This window comes from Stenella coeruleoalba (assembly GCF_951394435.1).
Source record: "Stenella coeruleoalba genome assembly, chromosome: 13".
NCBI lineage: Eukaryota > Metazoa > Chordata > Mammalia > Artiodactyla > Delphinidae > Stenella > Stenella coeruleoalba.
Genome location: NC_137159.1, coordinates 39227470 through 39254375, shown reverse-complemented (window position 1 = coordinate 39254375; position 26906 = coordinate 39227470). Strand labels below are relative to the sequence as shown.

General features: G+C 37.3%; 2 protein-coding genes across 10 annotated transcripts in view; one reads left to right on the top strand and one right to left on the bottom strand.

The window, feature by feature from the left end:
- REL (REL proto-oncogene, NF-kB subunit) overlaps positions 1-10264 on the top strand; it is a 38626-nt gene extending 28362 nt beyond the window's left edge. The window contains exons 5-10 of the mRNA XM_079941639.1: positions 1779-1919; positions 3024-3128; positions 3239-3451; positions 4031-4099; positions 4609-4680; positions 5782-10264. Of these exons, the coding sequence (XP_079797765.1) occupies positions 1779-1919; positions 3024-3128; positions 3239-3451; positions 4031-4099; positions 4609-4680; positions 5782-6572 (1391 nt within the window). The 3' untranslated portion in view covers positions 6573-10264. The remainder of the gene's footprint in view (positions 1-1778; positions 1920-3023; positions 3129-3238; positions 3452-4030; positions 4100-4608; positions 4681-5781) is intronic.
- Positions 10265-16833: 6569 nt separating this feature from the next.
- The window catches only part of PUS10 (pseudouridine synthase 10), a 66737-nt gene continuing 56664 nt past the window's right edge, over positions 16834-26906 (bottom strand). For 8 of the 9 annotated variants that reach the window (XM_079941390.1, XM_079941387.1, XM_079941388.1 and 5 more), the window contains 3 exons: positions 24034-24176; positions 21187-21286; positions 18350-19100 (listed from right to left, as the gene is read on the bottom strand). In XM_079941390.1, the coding sequence (XP_079797516.1) occupies positions 19062-19100; positions 21187-21286; positions 24034-24176 (282 nt within the window). In that variant the 3' untranslated portion in view covers positions 18350-19061. Of the gene's footprint in view, positions 17213-18349; positions 19101-21186; positions 21287-24033; positions 24177-26906 lie in introns of those variants that run through there. The other variant, XR_013831137.1, reaches the window with a different exon arrangement.

Here is a 26906-nt window from a genome sequence, read left to right as displayed (position 1 = left end):
AAAGATCAATATTATCAGACTAGATTTAAAAAAAAAAGGTACATTGTCATTTTTATTAGTTATTGCTAATTGTAAAGAATTGGGGTTTTGGCCTTCCGTGTTGGCGCAGTGGTTAAGAATCCGCCTGCCCATGCAGGGGACACGGGTTCGAGCCCTGGTCTGGGAAGATCCCACATGCCGCAGAGCAGCTAAGCCTGTGTGCCACAACTACTGAGCCTGCGCTCTAGAGCCCACGAACCACTACTGAGCCCGCGTGCCACAACTACTGAAGCCCGCGTGCCTAGAGCCCATGCTCCACAACAAGAGAAGCCACTGAAATGAGAAGCCCGCACACCGCAACGAAGAGTGGCCCCCACTCGCCACAACTAGAGAAAGCCTGTGTGCAGCAATGAAAACCCAACACAGCCAAAAATAAATAAATTAATTAATTTAAAAAAAAAAAGAATTGGGGTTTTAACTGTTTTCAAACTTAGTGTTTCAAATTTCAATACTTTCTGAAAACTAAAAATGTTCATATAATTTAATATGTGTATTTCATGCTTTTTAAAAATACGGCTATGTTAGTTATGGTTGATTGCTGCACCTTATAGTATCTTTAAAAAGGCAGTAATATTCTCCTTTGGAACTGGATTTCTTTTAAATAGCAATTTAACAAACTGTCATTATATTCTGTAATAAAGAATGTTTAAAAACTTTTTTTTCAGAACTGTAAAATTTTCCTGCTGTAGCTTTTTTTTTTTTTTTAAGCAAACCTAGTTTGCACATAAAATTTCTTATGGAAACTAGCTGACTTACCTCCTCTAGTATCCTCTTGGTATTTAATCCCTAAAATATTGATCTGAGTTTTTGTAGATATTCCTGTGTATGTCATTTTTATGCAAAACATATGTAAAATTTTCTAATAGAGTTCAGTTTTTAAGAGCATAGGCTCTGGATTCAGTGGCCTGAGTTTGAATTCTTCTGTGCCACTTCTTAGCTGTGAAATGTTGGACAAGTAATTTAATTTAATTTTTTTTTTTTTAGTAAATTGATTTATTTTGGCTGCGTTGCTGCATGAGGGCTTTCTCTAGTTGCGGCGAGCGGGGGCTACTCTTCGTTGTGGTGCACGGGCTTCTCATTGCAATGGCTTCTCTTGTTGTGGAGCACAGGCTCTAGGCTCACGGGCTTCAGTAGTAGTGGCTCGCAGGCTCTAGAGCGCAGGCTCAGTAGTTTGGCTCATGGGCTTAGTTGCTCCGCAGCATGTGGGATCTCCCCAGACCAGGGATCGAACCTGTGTTTCTTGCATTGGCAGGCAGATTCTTAACCACTGCGCCACCTGGGAAGTCCCAATTTCATTTCTTTAAAATCAGTTCCTCATCTGTAAAATGGAGTAATTCTTATATAGATTTTGGAGATAATTTACAGAGTCCTTAATACATGACTGGACTAAATACATATTTGCTGAATTAATGAATGAATGCCTATTCTCTATTGTGTATAACCTGCAACCATTTTTGTAAAAATTTGATTTATGTCAAGTTTGGATTCTGCTCTAAATTTCACATGACTGGGGTAGTTACTTCCTGACCATGGTCATAACTTAACAAATTATGTTGGATAGTGACTATATGATGAAAAGGTTAAAAAGCAGTCTTGAGATTATGTACCATTCTATTTTTGTTAGGACAGATTTGGATGCTACTAAAGGTTATAGGCTATATTGGGCAGGGAGGAGGCCTTAGCAGGATTTTAGTTCTATGTGACTATTCTGTATTCTTAAAAATATATATACTTTTCAGTCTCTGAGCAAGAGCTGCTTGATATTGAAGACTGTGACCTCAATGTCGTGAGATTATGTTTTCAAGTTTTCCTCCCTGACGAACGTGGTAATTTGACAACTGCTCTACGTCCTATTGTCTCTAACCCAATTTATGACAACCGTAAGTAATTTATTTTCTTGTATTTGTAGGCTTAGCTCTTTAAAATGATTTTTTAAAGTTTTTTTGTAATTAGAAAAAGTGTTCATTATAGGAAAAATTCAAACATTACGGGGTAGACGTTATTTATCTGAAGTAGATAATGAGGAGAGTAAACCTCCTATACATCTCATCCTCCAAAGATATTTCACCGGCTTCTTCTTCATATATATACAAATACCTCGTTTCATCATCATCACCATCATTCACACAATATATTTTTGGCAACTTTTTGAAAAATCGTCATTGATTTTTTTTTTTAACTTTTTTTTTTCTCCTCTTAGCAACATATCTTGAACCTCTTTACCTTTCAGGTACCTTATTCTTTTCGGTAGCTGCATATTTCCGTATATCATAATTTTACTAAATCATTACCCTATTACAAGACATTTGGTTTGTTTCCTTCTCAGTTCTTTTCTTTTTGCTTTAGCAAATTGTTTTGCAGTAAATATCCCACATGTGCATATCTTGTGCAAATGTCTCTAGCATAAATTTGTAGAAATGTTGGCAAATGCTAGATCAAAGGATATGGATATTTATAGTTTTAAAAGATTATGAAATTGCCCTCAAATATTTGTGTGTTTGTATGCTCTTATATATGCACCCACCAGTGGTGTATGACTATACCAGTTTTACATGTAGAAGGATAGTGGGACATAGAACTATAAAGGTAAATCAGAATATCCTCATCATGGAGAGCTTTGAATGCCAGGGAATTATTGGAATAATGTTGATCAGATAATAGGAAGCATGAAAACTACATTGCCACAGGGTTATGGTCATGATTTAAAAAGACTAATCTGATGACAGTGTATAGGATGGATAGGACGAATCAGAATTTAGAAGCAAGGAGATTTAATTAGAGGACATGTCATTGCCTAGAAATGAAGTCATAACACTCTAAACCAGGGGACAGATGTGGATAATTAAGGTATTGAGTGCCCTTAATTTATTTATACTCTAAAGCTTTTATCTATCCTGTAAGTTGTTTTCCTAAAATTCTCCATCAGAAAGGAATAAGACATATTACTAAGGTAGCAACCCATTAAAAATATCCTTTATATTTAGGTGCTCCTAATACTGCAGAACTAAGGATCTGTCGTGTAAACAAGAACTGTGGAAGTGTCAGAGGAGGAGATGAAATATTTCTACTCTGTGACAAAGTTCAGAAAGGTATTTTGTTGTTGTTGTTTTGTTTGTTTCATTGAATTCAGAATATATTTTAGATTGATAGATACATTTTACTTTCTTTTCCCATTGTTACTTGCTTTCATATTCACTAGATGACATAGAAGTTCAGTTTGTGTTGAACGATTGGGAAGCAAAAGGTATCTTTTCACAAGCTGATGTACACCGTCAAGTAGCCATTGTTTTCAAGACTCCACCATATTGCAAAGCTATAACGGAACCGGTAACAGTAAAAATGCAGTTGCGAAGACCTTCTGACCAGGAAGTTAGTGAATCTATGGATTTTAGATATCTGCCAGACGAAAAAGGTATGACTTTTTCATGGTAATGTTTTATATATTTCTTGAAGTTAGTCCTGCTAAGAACATTTTCTTGTAAGATACACTTGAATACAGTTGTGTTTATTCATAATTTATGTTTCTTTTCCTGAAAGTTTTTGGTTGATTTTTGACTGATCTTTGTGATCTTTGAATCTCTTCCTTAGGAAAGGTATCTGGAATAATTTCAAAGTATTCTAAACTGTTTATCAAAATTTGTTTTACATTTGAGATTCTATTTTGGTCCTTATTGTGCCCTCTTGATAGATGGCATACTTGCCACTCAGAAAGTGGTCTCCATTTTGGTCCTTATCTGCCATTATTGCATTAATTGACATTGGTGACTTGTAGGTGTTATAAGAAAACAAGATGAATATTATAAACTATTTTTTACTAGAAAAATATCCTTTATTACTGACTTGGGATGTAGTTTGTGACACTTATAAATCCATCTTATGTACATTTATTTAAAGCATTTTCTATGTAGGAGTAAAACATCTGTATATTTATTAAAGGAGAGGAAGCATAATCCCATGATGAATCACGTTTTCTCGGTTTCTTTCTAACCAGATACATATGGCAATAAAGCAAAGAAACAAAAAACAACTCTCCTTTTCCAGAAACTGTGGCAGGATTGTGGTAAGAATATTTTGTCATTGTTGTTTTTAATAAATTTATTTATTTATTTTTGGCTGCATTTGTCTTCGTTGCTGCCCGCGGGCTTTCTCTAGTTGCGGCGAGTGGGGGCTACTCTTCGTTGCAATGCGCGGGCTTCTCATTGCAATGGCTTCTCTTGTTGCAGAGCACAGCCTCTAGGTGCACAGGCTTCAGTAGTTGTGGCACGCAGGCTCAGTAGTTGTGGCTCGTGGGCTCTAGAGCGCAGGCTCCGTAGTCGTGGTGCATGGGCTTATTTCCTCCACGGCATGTGGGATCTTCCCAGACCAGGGCTTGAACCTGTGTCCCCTGCCTTGGCAGGTGGATTCTTCACCACCGCTCCACTAGGGAGGTCCCTGAACATTTTGGATTGATTTGTATTTAAGTAAATTTGTTTTGTTTTGTTTTGTTTTGCTTTATTCAGTTTTTCAAATTTTAACTGATATACTGTTGTTTTTCAAATTACATTTAATAATGGAAAAAATTTATCATAGGAGTTAATTTTCCTGAAAGACCTAGACCTAGTCCCCTAGGATCAACTGGAGAAGGAAGATTCATCAAAAAAGGTATTTTATTCCCTATAGAGTATTCCTTGTGATTAGAGAGACCAGTGCTTTGCACAGTATATTGGAATTGCATTCTTAGGAATGAAAACTGCCTCTTTGATTTATTCCACTCCTACATATTTTTTATGCTATGAATATTGAATGAATTGATCTCAGCTTCCGAAAGACCTGTTGGCAACTATGATTATGTTTGGGGGATTTATTGTTTGAGAAATTACATTTCATTCATATGGTGGTAATTTTACTAATTACAGTGTGTCGTGGAAGAAATGATTTCGATCTGGCCAGTTGCCTATCTTTATTTATTTATTTGTAAAGTTTTACTGGAACACAGCTCATTTGATTGCATATTGTCTATGACTGCTTTTCTTGTACTATAGCAGCAGAGTTGAGTAGTTCCAACAGAGGTTATATGGCCCACAAAGTCTAAAATATTTACTCTCTGGCCCTTTATGGAAAAAAAAGTTGCCAAATTCTGGTTTAGATCATTCAACCAGGGTTAATTAGAAGTCTTTTTTTCTTTTTACATTCTTAAATCAGAGCTTTTTCTTGGTTTAATATGTACAGCAGTCATATAACATGTAAATAAATACACACTCGTTCATTTTTTTTCTGACTGGGAATTTTGTAGTACCTTAGAGTGAGTAGTATCTTAATATAGCTTGGAAATTTATGTAGATTTTTAAGTCATCCCTAATGAATGTTTCCTCCATCCCTCCATATTCTCCTAAAGAGGAGAATATGAAATGATTTTGAATATTTAGAGGCCCATTAACTGAAATTCTGATATTTATCTTTCACATTTCAAAAATACCTTTATAGGGCCTCAGAAGCTAGATTTCCACATTTAACTGGAGTGAAATTTTCAATGCCAAAGTAACTTACCAAAATTATTTTATAGGTATTTGTAAAACAATTAGTATTAAAGAATTCAATTTTGGACTCGTAATAATTTTTAGTGCTATTTAACATTTCTATTTGAAGTGTTACATTGGTTTCCTGTAAAATTTTTTATGTGTTCATGTAATTTTAATTTAGAAGTAATGCTTTTTATAATTTTGTTCATTTCCGTTTTGTACAAATACATTTCCTCCCCCACAGAACCAGTCTTGTTTTCGCATGGTGCAGTTTTGACAGAAACGTCCGGGCCAGTTTCAAGTCAAGCAGAATCCTACTATTCCTCATCTGCGCCCATCTCCAGTGCATTGCCACATCATGCTTCGGCCATACCCACAATGGTACCTCAGCCTTCTTCAAGCTGGTCATCAGTGGCCCACGCCACCTCACGTTCAGTCAATACAAATTCACTGAGTAGTTTTTCGACAGGGACGCTTTCCTCTAATTCACAAGTTATCCCACCATTCCTGGAAATGTCTGTTGTGAGTGATTTGAATGTGTCTAATGCTTGCATTTATAACAATACTAATGACATAGGCAGAATGGAAGCATCATCCGTGTCACCAGCTGACTTATATGGTATTTCTGATGCCAGCATGCTGCCTAATTGCCCTGTGAACATGATAACGCCCAGTAATGACAGCATGAGGGAGACTGATAATCCAAGACTTGTGAGCATGAATCTTGAAAATCCTGCCTGTACTTCAGTGTTAGACCCAAGAGACTTAAGACAGCTCCATCAGATGTCCTCTTCCAGGATGTCAGCAGTCGCCAGTTCTAGTACTACTGCTTTTGTTTCACAGTCAGAGGCATTTGAGGGATCTGACTTTAATTGTGCAGATAACAGTATGATAAATGAGTCAGGACCATCAAACGGTACTAATCCAAACAGTCATAGTTTTGTTCAAAATAGTCAGTATTCAGGTATTGGCAGTATGCAGAATGAACAATTGAGTGACTCATTTGCATTCGAATTCTTTCAGGTTAACTTGTAAGATATAAATGGTGATTGAAGAATTAAATCCCTTTAAAGGTAACCCTTTTGATATTACCTTTATAAATACAACATTATATATTTCTCTAAGACTATACTACAGTATATCGTGGACCCTTGAACAACACGGGTTTGAACTGTGCGGGCAGGTCCAGTTAATACTCACATTTTCTTCACTAAATATGTAGTGCAGTACTACACGATTTGAGGTTGGTTGAATTCATGGATGCAGAAGACATCCATGGAGACAGAGGGCCGACTGTACGGTTTTTTTTTTTTGGTGGTACGCGGGCCTCTCACTCTTGTGGCCTCTCCCGTTGCGGAGCACAGGCTCCGGACGCGCAGGGTCAGCGGCCGTGGCTCATGGGCCCAGCTGCTCCGCGGCATGTGGGATCTTCCCGGACCGGGGCACGAACCCGTGTCCCCTGCATCGGCAGGCAGACTCTCAACCACTGCGCCACCAGGGAAGCCCGAGTGTACAGTTTTAAACACAGAGTTTTCACTGCACGGAGCGTCTGCACCCCAACCCCCGTGTTGTTCAAGGGTCAACTGTAAGTATAACTTCAGGTATGTAGGGGATTCCTCTAACAGGCAGTCTTGTCTTGGGAGCTTCTTGTTTTGCTGGCAGAGAATTTGTTGGGATATAAAAGATGAATGCTCAGTGCTTGAAGCTGCAGCTAAAAGAGAAGGATGAACTCATTTCCCAACTTCAGGAAGAGTTAGAAAAAGTCCAGCATTTACAGAAGACTTTTGCTTCAAAAGTAGATTAATCCACACAGACTGAACTCCTAGGCTATGATGCATTGTGGAATCCTACATACAAAGAAAATTTATGTAAACCAGTGTATGATGAATCTGTGACATGTTAAATACTGAATAAAATCAATTTTTCCATTAAAAAAATCCAACTTTGGGTATGTAGAATACAAAGTTGGAAAGTCATAAAAGGAAAATTCCAAAATAGAAATTTAAAAGAGCTTTACTGTTTCTTCTTTTGAAACATGTGATCTGATACTGTGTGTGGTGGGAATTCTAGCATGAGAATCCTGCCACATTTTCCCAGGACAGACTGAGGAGAACAATAGAGCAAGCCTTCAGTTTTTCCAGCTACATCGTTTTATACTTCTTTTATAATGTATTAATGTATTCTTAATTAAATGAATTAACTGATATTTGCTTTTAAGCAAATTTAAGGTAAAACCTGTAATGGCTATGTCATTGGAAAAATTAATTCCTTATTATTTTTGAGGCCAATGGGCCAAGGTGACCCCTAAGGGGTTTTCTGAGGCTTTCTGGAGTTTCTTAGATTTACATGTAAATCAAAATTTCTTTAAAATGTTAAGTTGGGCAGCAGGCAGTTGAAGTAAGCTTTCAAGGTATGGGAGTTCCCTACATTTTGAAGTATTTAGATCCATACCTGTAAAATTGCTTACGATTTTAACTTTACATCCATGTTTTTAAGAGGAAGAAGTTTTCTTGGACCTGTCCTCTTTGTTATGTGTCCGAACTCACTGTGATCTCATCCAATTTCATGCTGTCAACTCCCAAATGTTACCCCTAGCTTAGACCCACCCCTTGAACTCCAGTCTTGGAGCTTATGTGTGTGTGTAAAACTGCTTATTTGACATCTCTACATAGAGATGTAATTAAAGCTCAAACTCAACACATCCAGAGCTGAGTTCTTGATCTTCCCTCCCAAACTTGCTTATCCTTCAGTCTTCCTCAACTCAATAAATGGCAATGCCATGTTTCCAGTTGCTCAGGTCCCAAACAATGGAGTCATCTTTGCTTCTTTTTTTTCTTTTATCTCTCATATCCAATCCATCAGCAAATCTGGCAGGCCCTACCTTCAAAATATATCTTAAGCTGCCCACCTCTTTTGACCTCTGATATTAACATCCTATTCCAGACCACCATCATCTCTTGCATAGATTGAATTATAGCCTCCAAAAACTCTCTTCATACTTGTGCTCCTGCCGTCTGTTCTCCCTGAAGTAGCCACAGTGATTATTTTTAAAAGAAATAAAATCATATTCACTTGCTCAAAACCATCCAGTGGCTCGCCATCTCACTTAAAGACCAAAATCCTTAAAATTAGCGGGCCCACACTCCCTCTCTTACCCTCATTCACTACCATTTTCCCCTTCTCATTCAGCTCCAGGCACTCTAGCCTCAATGCTCCTCTTCAAAAACACCGAGGACACTCCTGCCTCAGACCCTTTGTACCTCCCTGGTGGTGCAGTGGTTAGGAATCTGCCTGCCAATGCAGGGGACATGGGTTTGAGCCCTGGTCCGGGAAGATCCCACATGCCACAGAGCAGATAACCCCGTGAGCCACAACTACTAAGCCTGCATGCCTAGAGCCCATGCTCCACAACAAGGGAACTAGTTGTAAAATAAACTCAGTTGTATGTGTACCTCATGCCTTACATCCTTCAGTCTCACTCAACTGTTATTTGATCAAGGCCTTCCATAACTATATATACATTGACACTCCATGTCTCCCCTCCTTTACATTTGTCCATAGCACTTATCATGATCTGACTTTACTGTTTGTTTGTTTATATTTGTTTTCCCATACTGGAATATAAGCTCCGTGAGGGCAAAGTTTTGTGTTTTTGTTGAATCCCACATTTGTAGAACAGTGTCTGCTTCCTGTTACGCACTCAGTAAATATTTACTGAACATTCAAAGTACTACTAATAGAACTTCGGTTTTTGAAAGAAAGAATAGCTTTAATTATTAGATGTTTATGATTTTTATAGTTCTGCTTCATGTGACATTGAGTTTATTATATCAGAATCATGTACATTCAGGTTGATGACTAATAATGGTGACCCAAATTGTTTGAAAGCAAAGTAATCCCAGTGGCAAAATGACTGTAGAATTTGGACAGTAATCTTAATTGTGATGGAATCATCATGATGCTAAGTAACTTGCTAAAGATAAAGACCTAGTTTATTTTACAGCTAGAATGTACGTAAATGTTGAGCATATTTCTAGCTAGAAACAATGTGTCTTTTCACTTATGTGTAGTATCCAACCAAACCATAAATTTACTGGAACGATTAAAGCTAGTCAATTTTGTCAAAATGGGGAATGTGTGAATGTCATAAAAATTAAAATTCTGAGTTGAATGATTCTGGGAAATGAGAAGGAGAGCATGATAAGACTTGGGGTCAGAATAGTCTGGAAAGAAAAAGATTAAAGACACCTAACTATCATTAATATTTCTTAGAAATTATGATTTCAAAAAGAAATAATTCTGTTGTATAACTTTAAAAATCATAAGCATATAACATACTTTAGTAGAGCTTACCAGGGAGAAAAAACATGAAGGCATTTCTTCCCTGTTCAAAATATGTACCCAATACTCAGCGATAAAAAGAAACGAAATTGAGCTATTTGTAATGAGGTGGATAGACCTAGAGTCAGTCATACAGAGTGAAGTAAGTCAGAAAGAAAAAGACAAATACCGTATGCTAACACATATATATGGAATTTAAGAAGAAAAAAAAAATGTCATGAAGAACCTAGGGGTAAGACAGGAATAAAGACACAGACCTACTGGAGAACAGACTTGAGGATATGGGGAGGGGGAAGGGTGAGCTGTGACAGGGCGAGAGAGAGTCATGGACATATACACACTAACAAACGTAAGGTAGATAGCTAGTGGGAAGCAGCCGCATGGCACAGGGATATGAGCTTGGTGCTTTGTGACCGCCTGGAGGGGTGGGATAGGGAGGGTGGGAGGGAGGGAGATGCAAGAGGGAAGAGATATGGGAACATATGTATATGTATAACTGATTCACTTTGTTATAAAGCAGAAACTAACACACCATTGTAAAGCAATTATACCCCAATAAAGATGTAAAAAAAAAAAAAATTCATAGCAAAAAAAAAAAAAATGTACCCAAGATATCTCCAGATAGTAGCTTATAGATGGTGAACTTTTTTTTTTTTTAATACAGAATCCTATAATTTTGTAGTAACTAGCACTTAGCTTAAACACTGACTGTTAGGCTATCTAAATGGATACTTTAAATTAAACAACTGACTTGTTTTTGCGGGGTTATTTTTCTATGTAAGTTGAATCAAGGTCCGGCTACGTTTGTGTTCAGAGTATTTCCAAAGGATTTTTCATTTTTCAGGTGCTATTTACTGATCACAGATTTTATTTTATAATTTTAAAAAATTGGTAACCTGCCTTCTTTTTCTCTAAATGTATTTATACTTTCATCTGTTCTTTTATCACCCTACTTTTAGTTTTGAGGAGATTACCTCTTGCTTCCTAAACTCTACTTGTATACTGGATCCCTCTTCCTTCTCTCCCATCTTGTTTCTGTATCCTCATATTACCATTTAGTGCTTTTCTCGTATAAACACGGTAACTGTTTTCTCTAGCCTAAAAGAGAAAGGATAAACACCTTTCCTACCACTATCATGCTCCTTCCCTTCACATCCAGACTTACAAAATGCTTTCAGCCTCCATTTCCTCACTTCCCAGTCATTCTTTAGCCTATCTCTTTTATCTCCTACTATTTTCTTACGATTTTCTGGGAAAAGTGACCAGAGACACCCACCCTTGTCAAATCTAGTGTCTTTTTATCAGTCCTCACTCTGCTTGACCTATCCATAACCTATCCTCTCGACCACTCCCTCTTCAGATACTCTCTCTGAGGTTGACTTTCTTTCCAGAGTCTCATCCCCAGCGCTCAGTTGGTGCTACTTTTTTCCCCTGGGTTACCTCATCAGTGCTCAGAAGAAAGCTTCAGCTTTCTCTTACGATACCTGAATGTCTTTATAAACTGGCTGCTCCTGCTGCATTCTCTACTTTCATTAATGGCATTACCATTTACCCTACCATCCAAGATATTTAATAGGAGCCTCAAAATCGTATTTTATTCTCTTTCGTCCTCACACTCAAAGAGTTATCAAGTCCTTTTGGGTCTGCCTCCTGAAAATCTCTTGTATTTGTCCTTTCTTCATTCCTGCTGCTTTCTTAGTTTAGGCCTTCATTCTTTTTCCCTAACAAGACTCTTTTCCGTATTGCCCCAGTTAAAAATAATACCCCTTCTTCCATACACTGTATTGCATAGTTAGCATTCCTTGAAGACTCTCTCAGGCCACTAGGCCTCCATGCCTTTCGCATGTTGTCCACTTTGCCTCTGCTCTTGACCTCCACAGCAAGCAGCCTTCACGATGGGGCTTCTCTGTGAAGTTTGGTCCTAGCTGAGGCACAGCTTTACACATACCCACCCTACTGCAGAACTCCTCACTGAACTATACAGTTATATGAAATTTCTCTCGTTCACCTTTGGAACTCCATCACTTAGCGCAATGCCTGGCACAGTTGGTGCTGAATAAATGGTAGTGCTGATAGAGAGGGAAGGGTGAAATTGACATAGGTGTGATTATAAAAAATGTGGACAAGGATATGGTTTTTAAAGGGAAAGGTATTTAACCTGGCAGGAAAAGCCGCGATGCCAAGATTACCAGGCTTGTGACGTACTTTACCCTGTGCCTCCTGTAGTGTCAACTGTATTGCGTAGAAATTTTACAGTTACTAGGACTGTTTCATATCTCTGACCTTACTCCTCCTCTCTCTGTGTGGCAGGTTTAATCTCAGTTCCCCTCTGGTGCATTCCCTCAGCACCTTACCCTTGCACAGAAACTCCAGTATTCATGTGATCAGTCACATTTTTGAATGTCTAATGTGCAAAGCACCATGTTAGGAGCTAGAAATGACACAGAGGTGAATGAGACAAAGTCTTGCTCTCAAAGATGTCAGTCTTTTTCTTTGGAGGGATAACATATAGTAAAGTGCATAAAGTGGACTAATTTTAAATTTGCAGCTTGATGAATTTTTACTTATGTAAATAATCATTTCCAGCTCCCCAGAAGTTTCCTTCATGCCCCTTGCCAATCTACCTACTCCTCAAAACCACTCTTCTGATTTCTGTCATCAGAACCTACTATCTTAATGGCCTTTTACATTGGTAACTGGGCTTCCCTACTCAAAACCTTAGTGAACAAAAACAGCTGGGTTGTCAATTTCTAACCTAATGCTTCAGAAAAACTAATTATACTGTCCATGTTAAGAGAGACTTAGAATTGGTGGTCCAGTCTGCCTAGTAGCTCCAAATAATTTCTTCTATCATTAATTGATTTATTGAGGGATTTAAAAACTTACTGTATGATGTTAAATAGCATGGAGAAATGGAAAGAGTAATTTTTAGTCAGAACATCTGGGTTTGAATCTTCAGCTCTGCCACTTAGAAGTCATTTAATATTTAGTAGATCACACTTTCTATGGGCCTGTCTCTTCAGATATAAAATGCAGATAATTCCCAGCATACTTAACTCACAAGGTGTGTTGTATTAAATAAAATAATGCATAAGAAGAAACACTGTAAATTGTATAATGCAAATCAAATATTGTTAGTAAATCAACATATGCATATATCCTATGGCCCTGATAATCTCTAATCCAAACACTCCTTCCAGTTCACAGAGTGACAGATCACTATGGATTAGATTCTTTAGTAAGAACCCTGGAATGACTTCCTCTTTAGAGTGGCTAGCTATTGCCCAAATATGGAGGACTTTCATTTGGCCATATTCTTTCCAGAACATTTCCTATTGTATAGTGAAGATAAGGTCAATTAATGACTTCGGGTTCTGAAATTCTATGACTCTTAATTTCTTTGCCAAAATTGACTATGAATTGGGAGTTTTATGACTATCTTCCTAAGAAGGAGTCTCATCATAGCTAATGAAGTGGCCACGTGAAGATTTCTGATCTGTTTTGTTTCTGGAGATTGAGAGGGGGGAAAATTAGGGTGCTTTTTGCATCACAAATAATACAAAATTTCATGCTATTTAACATTATAAGCCCAGGAGTGGGTAGCGAGTCAGAGATAAATGTATGAGTTGTCTGTACCCAGTTTTATGCCTTTGTTTGTCTAAGACTTGGTCAAATTAATATCTTAACTAATACATCTCAGCAGAGTTTAAAGTACAAACTTAACATCAGTAAAGTCTCAAAAGTAATCATGTCACCACTACTTTCACTAATAAAACACAGATACAATTTTTAAAGAATTATTTCTTCTAAATATTTTTTCTATTCTAAATGTCTGTGGCTTTAGAAAAAAGTACCTGCTAGTAATTATCTACTTAAAGGGAGTAGCATTTATCATACTCTTTTTTCTTAATCTCTTATTTCTACAATTTCAGTTTACTATTGGACTTCAAAAATTTAAAGAATCACCAAAAATTTATTAAATACCTATGTGTGAACAGTAATACACAGTAATTAGTACAAAATGTTGGTGCTTCAGTAAATCAAGTTTTCAGAAATATCAGCAGATAAGTAAAATATAAACTTTGTTAAAGGTATCATTCATCTTGCTTATTTTTCTAATTAAACCTTAATCAGAACATTACAGCTCTGCATAAAATGTAGTGAAAAATAAGTTGGAGTGTTTGGGGACCCCATTTGTGGAATTCAGTCTCAGGAGACTTCGTTAGTGACACACTTGATTTTATTGGGTAATCAGCTAAAAATATTGGTTGCTGGCGCACAGTTCAGATAGCTTTAAGATAAGATGGAAAGGAAAACACAAAGTTTTTGGGTAATGGGCATTCTTAAATGCATGGTTCAGACCAGATGAACACTTTTGGAGATGACTTCCATTTTAAAAGAATGTACTTAAAAATACTGTTGACTATGATGAATCCAGATCCCTGAAGAATGGCACTGCTATTTTTATTTTTTACTGTTCTATTTGTATATGCTTCTTAATGACTGTAATGAATTTGGAAGCACTGAAAAAAATGATTTTTAAAAGTTCTCAGTGTTCAATTATTTAATGTTAAGTGTGATACTTAAAAGTTGAAATCATTTTTTAAATGTCAAAATGTCTTTTGTACAGAATATTTTATTACTTTTGTAATATCTTGTATACAGTGATTTTTTTCTTGATAATATAATAAATGGAAAAAATTCTAAAACCCTTACAAAAATTTGTTGCTGTTTGACTTTAAAATTATCAAGATTTTCTTGTATTTATAGCATCCTCCTTAAAGAGAAAGGCAGTTTTGGTTGCTTAGAAACATTAGACATTTTTATGGAATGCTGTATCTGAATATACTTACATATGTAACTGTCCTTTAAAGTGATAATTTTTGGGCTTCCCTGGTGGCGCAGTGGTTGAGAGTCTGCCTGCCGATGCAGGGGATGCGGGTTCGTGCCCCAGTCCGGGTAGATCCCACATGCCGCGGAGTGGCTGGGCCCGTGAGCCATGGCCGCTGAGCCTGCGCGTCCAGAGCCTGTGCTCCACAACAGGAGAGGCCACAACAGTGAGAGGCCCGCGTACCACAAAAAATCAAATAAATAAAATAAATTTTTGTAGAGTACTGAAATGCCTTTTAAAGAGATTTTCATTTTCTGCCTTCCTGACTTATTTCCTGCCTGTCTCTCTCCCTTCCTGAACAATTCAGGACAAAAGTCATTTGCTTATTCTGAGCAAGGTACAGTTACCTATTGCCACAGGGGGCAAAGATGGTGGCCCATTGTGGGATTACAGTGTGGAGCCTGGGAACATTTGAGGGTAGTAGGGAGGGGAGTCTCAGTGATCTGAAATAAGGATGCAGCAACAGGAGATTGGTTACTTATGAGGGGGAATGATCTATTAAGGAAAATGTTAAGGCTAATGGACCCAGATTTCTCACTGTCAGAAAGGACTTACAAATGCGGAAAGGGGGAAAACTAGAAGAAGGTTGGAATCGGAAGTACTGGTATAAACTCATAATTTTCAATATATGTAGATAAGTATATAGGGGTGTGTGCATGCATGCATGCCATGAGAGGGCTTGGTAGCAGCAATGCCACAACAGCAGTGAGCACACCTAGTGCCCAGATCTTTTTTCTATCATTTTTCATGAAAAGGAACCAGTTTTTCTTAGAGAAATAGCCCATTCCAGGGCTGGTGCAGATGAAATACAAGATGAGCCTGGAATGTCTTTGTATTAGAAAGTAAGAACATGCTCTAGGAATGATGGGGACATGCCACAAGGACAAAGCCATCTTGAAGGGGCACCCACTGGCCACATCAACACTTAGAAATGAAAATAAATGTCAGTAACAGATTATAAACCATCAAATAAAATAGGATGCCATGAATCCACAAGAAGGGAAAGCTCTACCTTTCAGTGTAATGCCAAAAGGAATGGTGGAATTAGAAGATCATTTGATAATCATTGTGGTAATAGATTCAGGTGAAAATCTTCAATAAATGCTAAAACTAGTGAATGAAAGTTTGAGGGTCTCCCTACAAGATACTTATTAAAGGGAAAAAAGGGTAACTATAAAAGTGAAGGAGATTGGCACACACCACCTTCGTTAACTGATCAAAGCCGAGTCATCAGTAACTGCAGTGATCAAAATTGTGACATCTGAGAAGATGCAAGAAGATAATCTCCCTTCTGTGGTATTCTTGCTAGAAAGGTACAAACTGAACCTAATTATAAGGAAACATCAGGCAAGCCCAAATGAGGAACAGTCTGCAAAATAACTGGCCTGAAATCCTCAAAAAATGTTGAAGTAACGAAAGTCAAGGAAAGACAAACTGTTTCAGATTGGTGAAGATTAAAGAGACATAATTAAATACAAAGTATCATCCCTTGGCTATGAAGGACATTTTTTGACAACTGGTGAAATTTGAGCAGGGTAGGGGTGGGGGGGGGGTCCTGTGGATTACATAATAGTAATGTTAGTGTTAATCTGATTTTGATAGTTACATTGTGAGGAAGTAGAAGAACGTCCTTGTTTGTCGGAATTTGTCCTTGTTTGTAGGAATTACTAATGCATTCAGGGTGATACATTTCTGGGAAAAACATTCTTTGTACTTTTCTTGCAAGTCTGAAATTATTTCAAAATGAAAAAATTGAATTGAAAAATTTATTTTCCCTATAATAATAAAGGGCAGCATTTAAAAACATCAACTCAGGAAAGCTTACATCAAAGTTCATTCTCATATGGCCTTAAAAATCAAAGAATAAAGCCCCAAAAGATCTATCTAAGTAAGATGCCTTTTTCTCTTTGGAAATAGAAATTTAACTTCTAAATTGATTTCATATAACTTGTAAATGAAATCAGTTACCTTACTTGGGAAATTTTTCATTTTACCAAAAATTTTTTTCCCCATTTTTCCAGGTACTCAGTGTTTTTCCTAAACTAAACCACGGACTATATTTGGGACAAAGAGATACTAAAAGTACAAAGGGCCCTTTCTCTTAAGTGTTTTTTGTTTTTTGGTTTTTTTTTAAATAAGCTATAGAAGATCACAAAAGTAATTTAAAAATATTTTTATATAGGCAAAAGTTAAACTGTGTAGTACTCTCATGACTTAATGTCTTCTGTTCTGCTTAAATAAAGACCTACATTAATTTTTAACAACCTATGTCTCATATGGATATTTGGAATAAGTATTTGCAGTTAATGCTTACTCTTGAAATTTTGTATAATCCCAGGAATAGAAATTTAAGAAACAAGTCTTCTAATTTAAGTTTGCTAAGGAGATTCTTAATTCTTCCATTTGCAGATCCACTAAATTCAAAGCTGAGCCAAAAAGAAACCTGCAAAAGACGATTTCCCAAATTATTTAAATCTCTTTTGTAGCAAAGTTTCCCCCCAAACTGAGAAACATTCACACAAACGTTCTTACCTTTTTATCAAGTTTATTTCTATTATCCCTTTCTCATTTACCGGCATTGAAAATAATGAAAAAGTTATTTGCTATTATTCACATATGAAATTTCTTCATGTCAGTTAAACTGTTTTCCTGATTCTTAAGGTGAATGATACAACTTAGTATCTCTGAATCATGTTTAATGTAGAGATGGGAAGTTGAATAATCCAATACTATCCAAGTCATGTGTTCCAAAATAAGCTCAGAAAGTTGAATCAGGGTGATGGAAACTGCACTTAAATCTGAAATTTGAATGAGACTCTTTTCTGAAACTTTTCTCTTAATGATCTATCCATTTTCTTTGCTTCTTTAATGTTTTTCCTCTTCGTAGTACCAACTAATGATTAATTAACAAATGGTAATCATATGAGCTCACGTGAAATTTACTTGGGCAATTTTTTTGTAAGCTTGATTTGGTATCTAAATTCCAAAAGTCAATTCTCATGGTTATGTCCATTAAAATGACATTCTTGGTTGCCTCCTTTCATGTAGCAGATGCTCAATAATAAGATTTATTAGAAAAGACCCTAGAGACCAGGAAACTTCAGTCCTAGTCCTAGATATGGAAGTAACTAACAATTTTGGATAAGTCAGTTCACTTCTATTCTTTGGTTTTCATATTTATAAAATGGAGATAATACCCTATCTACCTGATGAAGATGTTTGAAATTGGATAATACATTGAAGCACTCTGGAATAACATCAGCTTACCTTTGTTTAGCAATGTCAATTTTTCAAAATCTTATCCCTGGGATTGAAGTCATTGAAGGCACTTGTGACTCCTTATTTAAAAGATTTATGAAAGTCTCTTATGGTATGCCTCAATTCCTAAGGTCTCACATTCTCTCCCCCAGGAAATGTACTGACAATTTTAGATTGTCAAAAGAGTAGCTTGGAGTCATTAAGGTTTGTGACAAATTGTACCAAAACACACTTCTATTGGTAATAGCTTGCTTGAAGCTTACTGGGAAAAATATTAATGATGTCAGATTTGCATTTGGTATCTTAGAATATACTGTGCTGCAGTAGATGTAGATGTAACTTTTATCAAAGATGTAACTTTTATCTAGATGTAACTTTTATCTAGATGTAACTTTTATCTAGATGTAACTTTTATCAAGATCATTTAAAAAATTTTAAACCTGATTTTAAAAGTGGTATCTGGGCTTCCCTAGTGGCGCAGTGGTTGAGAGTCCGCCTGCCGATGCTGGGGACGCGGGTTTGTGCCCCGGTCCGGGAAGATCCCTCATGCTGCGGAGTGGCTGGGCCCGTGAGCCATGGCTGCTGAGCCTGTGCGTCCAGAGCCTGTGCTCCGCAACGGGAGAGGCCACAACAGTGAGAGGCCCGCGTACCGCAAAAACAAAACAAAAAAAAGTGGTATCTATCCTGTGGAGGGCAATTTTGCTGAAAGAAATTACAGCTTCTCAGATTTTCAGAGAATGTATCCTGTTTGTGTACCTCTCTGAATGAATGATTTCATTATTCATAGTTTGGCTTGTGGGGGGTTGGAGAAGGAACGAGAAAAATCATAAGACATCCTTAGAACAATTCAACACAAAATATACATGTACATAGATCCTGAGATGTTACAACAAATTTAAAAATAGATAGATCAACATGATCCAAATGGTTTCCAAGACACCGTTATGGTGGGTAAAAACAGCCATCTTACAGTGTATGCTGAATGGACGTCCACATTTTGCTGGAAAACCCTACTCTTTGTTTCCCATTGAAAGCTAGTCATCCAGAGCAGGGGGCCAATCGACATCTACAGACTAGAAAGAAGAAAACAAGTCATTAAAACATTATTGTTCTAGTAAGCATTTGCCGGTAATGCTGTATAAATCTAGTAGTTTTAATATAATGCAACAGAAGAAACTGCATTGGAAGAAAAGAGCCATTGAACACCACGATTTCACACTCTAAAAACCATTCTAGGACCTGAGATTCTTGGGCCTGAGGTCTGTTCCTGAATTCACTGAGTATTTGGTTACTCAGCCAGTTATTAATTGTACCTTTTGGTCAATACAAGACTAGAGTATGTTTAAATTTTTCAAATGTTATTTATGGGAAAAGTAGCAAATAATGCAGGGGCCAACACCAACTTTCCCTCAGAAGTCTCAGGAACTTTTAGTCTTCTGACTGTTTTCATTTTCCCATCTTGCATTTAACAGTACTCAAGTAGTCTATATACTTATAATCTTGTTTGTAACTTAGCAACTAAATGTGAAATAAATGGTGATGAAAGATCACCTGTAACTAGAAAAGGATTAGAGATCTTTGCATGTCACCTCAGCAGAATTTCTGTTTCTCTTAAAATTGAATTTATCTCTCTCTACTCATCCTGGTTTGGCACTTCTAGAACGAAACCTTGATCTTTAAGTCATAATGGAATTACAGTAGCAGACTATTTGTCTCCACATAAATAATCATGTCCCAGGCATTAGAAGTATGAAATTGCACTTTGCCTTAACTACCCTAGAGGGCCTAATTTAGAAGTTAAAACAAAAAAATACAAAAAACGAACAAAGAGAAACAAAATAACTACCATACCCATGTAGTTTTTTGAGAATTAAAGTGTAAAACCTGAAATGATTTACTACAAATTATTTTTAAAATTAATCTGAGTCACTACCAGATTTGGAAATTTTTATTAGAAAAGCCCAAATAAGTATGTGTGTGTGTGTGTATCTTTTACAGATGCCAAGAAATACTTTGGTTTTGTTTCAGAATATAGCCATAAAACAAACACCCATATATAAATTAGTGGGTGGTTTCTCAAGCCTGAAAACCAAACATTACTGATACAATCTTGTATGTGTTGAGGTCAGGGGAAGGTAGGCATGTTTGTAGGGTTTTAAAAATTCTACAGGTGATTGCAATGGACAATCAGGGCTGAGAAACCCCAGCCTTTGGCTCTTTGACACTCCTAAGCTGTCCTAAGAATTAAGGTCAAAGAAGATGAATGCATTTGGGATTTTCTTTAAGAGAAGGTTGTCTTCCTCAAAATGATAGTCTTACTAAGAAGACTCCCTGCAACCTTGAAGATGCTAGCACTGGTTGTACCACAGGTGTATAAAATCTAATCTGAACGCACTCAAGAGAAGTGCTGGTAAAGCAATGACATTCCAGTGATCATTTGATTACCATGGCTGTTTTCATACTAGGCAATTATACCCACTTCTTTTTATTTATACTGAGATTATTCCCAAGTGCAAAAATTCCTTTTTTTGTGTGGGGTGTGGGGAAGCTGTTCTTAACCAGATATTTACCAAAGTGCACAACTCGTGACTCAATACCTATTGATGCTCAAATGAGAAAAATGTTTATGGAGAATTGTCTGAAAGATCCATTCATTCCATTCTTCTAATTACTTAAGAATGTAATCTGATTTCAATTCAGACTATAAGAGCAGAGAATTTCTCTTATACCACATCACAGAACCCTTATAGAACTGCTTTTATTTATAACAATTAGCTCATCCCATTTTCTATCCCTGTCCTGAATATATGTTTCTGAGGAGGCTGCCTTAAATTCTTTATAAGAGAGTCCAAAGGATATATGAAGGGCACTTACAACTTCATTTCCTTGCTTGGTTTAAGGGTTTAGATCTCATGTCATACGTAAAGCACAGTTAGTAAATTAGCTATATATTTGCAAGGATTATAAATGAGACCTTGTGTTTTTTAAAAAATAAAAATTCTGAAGATAGTCCCTCCTTGCAATTCAATGCTACTGTGAGATTTTGACTGTTTTCAAATACCTATTAAAGTGAATAGTACTATTTGGTTTAATGCTAAAAAAGCATAACCTTGGCTGATTCAGCGTACAAAGAGGCATTTCCACAATAAAATGGTTTACCTCAACATCCAGCTCAAGAATGTCTGCAGTCACATCCATCAGAGAGCAAATGTTCGGCTTCGTTCTTCCAAAGTCTCCATGTACAAACTCTTTAATGTAGCTGGGTTTTGTTTAAGGAAAAAATGAAGATAACCATGCAACACCAACTGTTTGATGAGATTTGACAGGTTGAAGGGGAAATGACAAAACAAAAGCAGAAAGGTTATAAAAGGGAGTTTATTTCTGAGCCATGACTTGGGATGTATGTCTTAGAAATTACAGCTATGGCAGTAAATAAACTAAGGATGGCAAACTGGTTCCTACCAGCCTGGCAGCTAACACTGGGACCTAGGGCCCATGTCAAACTTCCCAAGAGTCATGACTTTTCTTTTGGCTCATCTCCAAGTGCCAAGGTTTGAATATGGATTTTTTATATTAACTATAGTAAAAAAAACCTCAGCTATTTTCTTTTTTGCCACAGATTCTATTTGGTCATCTTTTGGGTCTCATCATTTTTCGATAATGACAGTAGGCGGCTGCCAAATGGTAGGTTTTCACAGGGTCACTCATAGAGCGACCTCAATGATGGCTTTCCTTATAACATGACCCAGTGACAACAGCAACAGGATGGGAGAGAAAATGAACTTATTAATTTAGACTTGATGAAGGCCCTTCAGAAGGATCATCAAAGGACATAAATTTTAGTTGTTTGCAATTCTTGCATGGTTAGCAATAGACCTAATTCTTTTTGTGTGTGTTTTCCTCATAGATCTTCAAAATTTCAAAGTCAATGACTGATCCTAGAATTATTCAGATTACCTTAACACTCCTTACACAGAACTCTACTATAATCTTAACAGTATTTTATCTGAAAGATGTGTTTTTGCCAGCATTCAGTAAACACTCATTTAGCATTGTTGTGTCTATAAAGCAGCACTTAGTATAAAAATTAATATAATTTGAATATAAAAAAGTTTATTCTCAGATGATAAATAAAAAGTTAACACCATAATATGCTGACATTATGTCCTCCTCACTTTCTGATAGTTTGTTTACTATACTTTCACCAAATGTTTTGACTCAAGCATAAGGCATATAATTATCTATTAACTGTCTTCTTTGCTAAACTCATAATTACTCAACAATTGTCCTTTTTCTCTCACTTCTTTAGAGGGTGCTACTTCTAAGTAACAATGATGAGGGGAGATGACCAAAAAGCCCCAGAATAACCAGTTAAAAGGTCCAGAATGTTTTTTATGAGGTATAAGTCAAATGAACTACTTCATTATACTGAGCAATATATGAAAAAAATTCACATACTTCTGTGTATAACCACGTGGTATCTAAAGTTTTACCAAATAGGGACTTTCCTGGTGGCGCAGTGGTTAAGAATCTGCCTGCCAATGCAGGGGAAATGGGTTTGAGCCATGGTCCGGGAAGATCCCACATGCTATGGAGCAACTAAGCCCATGCACCACAACTACTGAGTTTGCGCTCTAGAGCCTGTGAGCCACAACTAATGAGCCCGCGTGCCTAGAGCCCGTGCTCTGCAACAAGAGAAGCCACCGCAGTGAGAAGCCCGCATACCACAACAAAGAGTAGCCCCCACTAGCCGCGACTAGAGAAAGCCCACGTTCAGCAACGAAGACCCAATGCAGCCAAAAATAAATAAATAAAATAAATAAATTTATAAAAAAATAAAGTTTTACCAAATAGCCTTTCTTTGCTAATGCCTTAAGTACATGTACATGGCTGGTTCTAAAAATATGTTAGTGAGATTGAAAAGACATTAGCTTCTCCATAAGACCATTGCATTTCTTCCTAGCACACCAAAACCAAAGCTGAAATTAGGTAAAAATATGTTTTTAAAATCTGTGATTTCTTTGAAATTCCATCCACATTCCATCTACAATAGGCAAATGTGCTCCATGCCCACTGGTCTAAATAGATCCAAACTGCAAAAATTTAGAAGATTTTAGGAGTAAATAACCTGTACCTGTTTCAGCTTAGTCAGTCCTGGGGTGGAGTAGGGAAAGAAGAGGGGAGAGAAGGTTGATGGGAAAGGAGAGGCAGATTAATTATAGCAATATAGTGAGAATGCTATTTGGTGATTAAAATGACATTTTTCCCTCTATTGTATCCAATAAGTATGTCATTAGTTTTATACTAATTAGAAGGTTTCATGCTTCATGCTATTGGATCACAAAATAATATAAAGCCAAGAAACAAACAAAAACTAGGAGCACCTTTGAAAACTAAACTAAAGCTAAGACTATGGCAGCTCCCTGATACATTTTAACCAGCAACTAAGATATGATACAAAACCACACAAAGCAGGGTAAGTTATGAACAAGTGATCAAACTGGGACTATTCTCTTGTTCTGGGCCAGTGGCCAAATAATGTGATGGTCTACATGTAAAGTAGGGCCATTCCCATCTACCATCCCTGTTTAATCATTTGGGGCAAATGCTCGAAATGCTGAAAGGACTCAAATGTGGTCATGAATATGTGACTTGCAAAATGTGTAAAGACATGAATCGATGAATGAATCAATTAAAAGTGTTCCCTGAGCACTTACTATGCCCTCAGCACCTCAGCATGATGTGAGATACTAAAAATTTTAAGGTTCACATTGAATTTGCTGCTGCCTCATGGTTTAATATGTCATCTTGAAAAACACAAATTTAATGGGTAAAAACACTCCAGACCAAAAAAAAAAAAAACGAAAAACAAAAAAAGGATTCTTCTCCAGCCCAAAGCTTTCCCGAACTGTTCCGAGATAAGGTTGAACCTCTTTTCTAGGGCAGCATGAACTTTCCCAATAGGATTCTGGTTAGATCAGTGCTACACAGACAGTGAAAGGATACGTTCCTGCCTGAGTCTTCAGGTAGAGGCGGAAATGGTGCTCATCCACATAGTGTGTCTCCATGGAGTGAATGATGCGAGTTCTCACAGCCAGGGGCCTCCGGTGAAGGACCCGTAAAGGTGTTTTCTGGTCAATCTTTAAGTCCTAGAGGAGGATATGATAACCATGCGTCAGCTTTGCCGCCCAGTGAAGCCCATTTTAGCATCTCCTTTGTTCATCCATGGCTCACTACAGGCACCCCCATCTATCAGTGTCAGGATAGAAACTAATACTATCATAAATTGTATCCTCTAAGGTTCAGACTCTGTGAGACTTCCTATAACCTAGGCCACAATTACTCATTTTCTGGGCCCCAGTATGCCATTAAAAAAAGGCTTTGAAGTAAATGATACCCAAGGTCTCTTTTGCTCTAATATTAACAAATTGATTGGACCCCGGAGTCTTATCCTGCCCTTTAAATAGAGCTCTTCTAAAAGATAATGTTCTTACCTTTTTTTTCCCTAACCCAACAGAGTGACCTAATAGTGGGGATTTCAGACTGAGGTGAGAAATGGTGTAGAAGGTGGGACATGAGCATCACCTGTGTGCCTGGGCAGTGTCCATGTTTTAGCGAGAGCCATATACCTACTCACAGGATTTTTTTTTTTTTGGTTATACAAAAGGATTTATCTGGAAAATTAACAGCTGCATCTCTGTCTAGGGTGGTATTTCCAAATAATAATTACAAATAAGTGTGTACAATAAACCAGGACCTCTCAATATTTGTTAGCCCAGTTCAGGTTACTTGAGAATAATACTGCATGTTTCTTTACAACTCAGGTTTTTAGGGACAAAGTCTTGTTTTTCTCACAATTAGAGATGTCCTTTTATGTCACAAGATATAAATTAAGAAATAGAGGTTGGGCTTCCCTGGTGGCGCAGTGGTTGGGAGTCCGCCTGCCTATGCAGCGGACGCGGGTTCGTGCCCCGGTCCAGGAAGATCCCACATGCCGCGGAGCGGCTGGGCCCGTGAGCCATGGCCGCTGAGCCTGAGCGTCCGGAGCCTGTGCTCTGCAACGGGAGAGGCCGCAACAGTGAGAGGCCCACGTATTGGGGAAAAAAAAAAAAAAAAAGATATTGGGCATAACCAGCAACTCAGGTTCATAAGAACTTTGAATCCTCTGAACTTTCTTGTAGGAACAACTCCTGCCTGATTTACATGATTAGTGAGTGCCTAAAGCCATGCTGAGAAAAGAAAGATTTCTGTCTGGTCTCCCCCTACCAAATTCTGTACCAAGAAAGAAGAACAGGTTCTGACAAAGACTACACTTGAAATGGTATGACTGCTTTTATCAGAGCAGTGAGTCAGTGACTCCTCCTTACGATTCTATAATTCTTTGATTTTTAGAAGCACTTTGTTCTGATGAGATAAGTTGTTTCCACAACGTTTAACATTACTCTGGCCAAAAAGACGAAAAAAAGGACAAGGCTGAATTATTATAGAATCGATAAAGATATGGCCTCCACTTAAGAGCACAGAACCAGCTGGCCTTTAAAGGAGTGACTTGCTAAGGTGTGCCCTTCCCCTCTGTTTCCTTTACCTCGAGTCACTCCCTGGACTCTGACCCAGGAGCAGTCAATGGAGGTACAACTGAGCTAGTAGATGCACCACTGCTTCCAACATAACACTCAGATCAACACAGTTGCGTGTCGTTTTTGGTTGCTTGTGTCTAGTAAATGAAAGGAAACCGCTTTCATGTCCCCATACTGAATTTTCAGAAACACACGTAGGTGACTTTTTTCCTTAGAAGTAGGTTGCCCTTAAAAAAAAGGAGGCAAGTGGTAAATTTGAAGTGACCTTTTCTCAGAATGGGGCAGTAACTCAGTTTTTTTATTTTTGATGCCAATAGGAGTATCTGAAAAATGTTTTAACCCTAACACTTTAAAAAAATTATTAGACGTCACCTAGTCTCATCAGTCCAATTGGGCAGTGGGCCATTAAATCAGACCCTTTCACTACTTAGTGTGTACCTATACCAATCATCTTCCAGCATCATTTCTGAATCAGCTCTATGGCTACTCCCAAACTGTAAATCTATTTTTAAAATGAGTTTTTATTTTCCCCACAGCATTCTAAATGAGCTGTATACATGTACACATGTGATAGAACAGAGGTTTACAAATTTGTTTTGCAATTTTAAGGATATCTGTCTATAGCATAACTATCATCCTAAAGACCCTAGATAATAGGGCCAAAGGCCAGAAGGCCTTAGATTTGGAATCACAGAACCTGAGAAGTGGAGGGCCCACTGGGGATCATCTAGTCCACCCCTCATTTTATAGGTAAACTTCTCTAAGCAGGTTAATGACATGTATGTTTTCACCAAAACACTCATACTATAAACGTTATTTTGCACCTTGCTTTTTTCCGGTAACATCATGGGTGTTCCTACAAGTCCTAGATGTAGACCTACCTCTATCTTTTCTTCCAACAGTTTTAGGCATATATACACACAATAACATAAATTAAATGGGATCACATGCTGTTTTAGTTTTTTTAAACAGCTGTATAATATTCCAACGTGTTCTACCATTTCCTTATTGAAGGAAATTCACTTTTGTTTCCAGTTTTGTTGTTGATTTTGTCACTCTGAACAAAGTCAACAAACATCCTTGTGCACATATCCTTATGCACTGGAGTTTTATTTCTTGTCCTGCCAGTAGTGGAAGTACTGGGTAGAAGACCAGTCTATTTTTTATTTTTACAGTCACTGCCACATTGTTTTCCAAAAAGGCTGAAACACTTACATTTCTACTGAAAATGTATATAACTAGCCTTCTCCTCCCTCCAACCAACAGGTATTCTTAGTCTCAGAAGAATAAAGTGATGTCTTA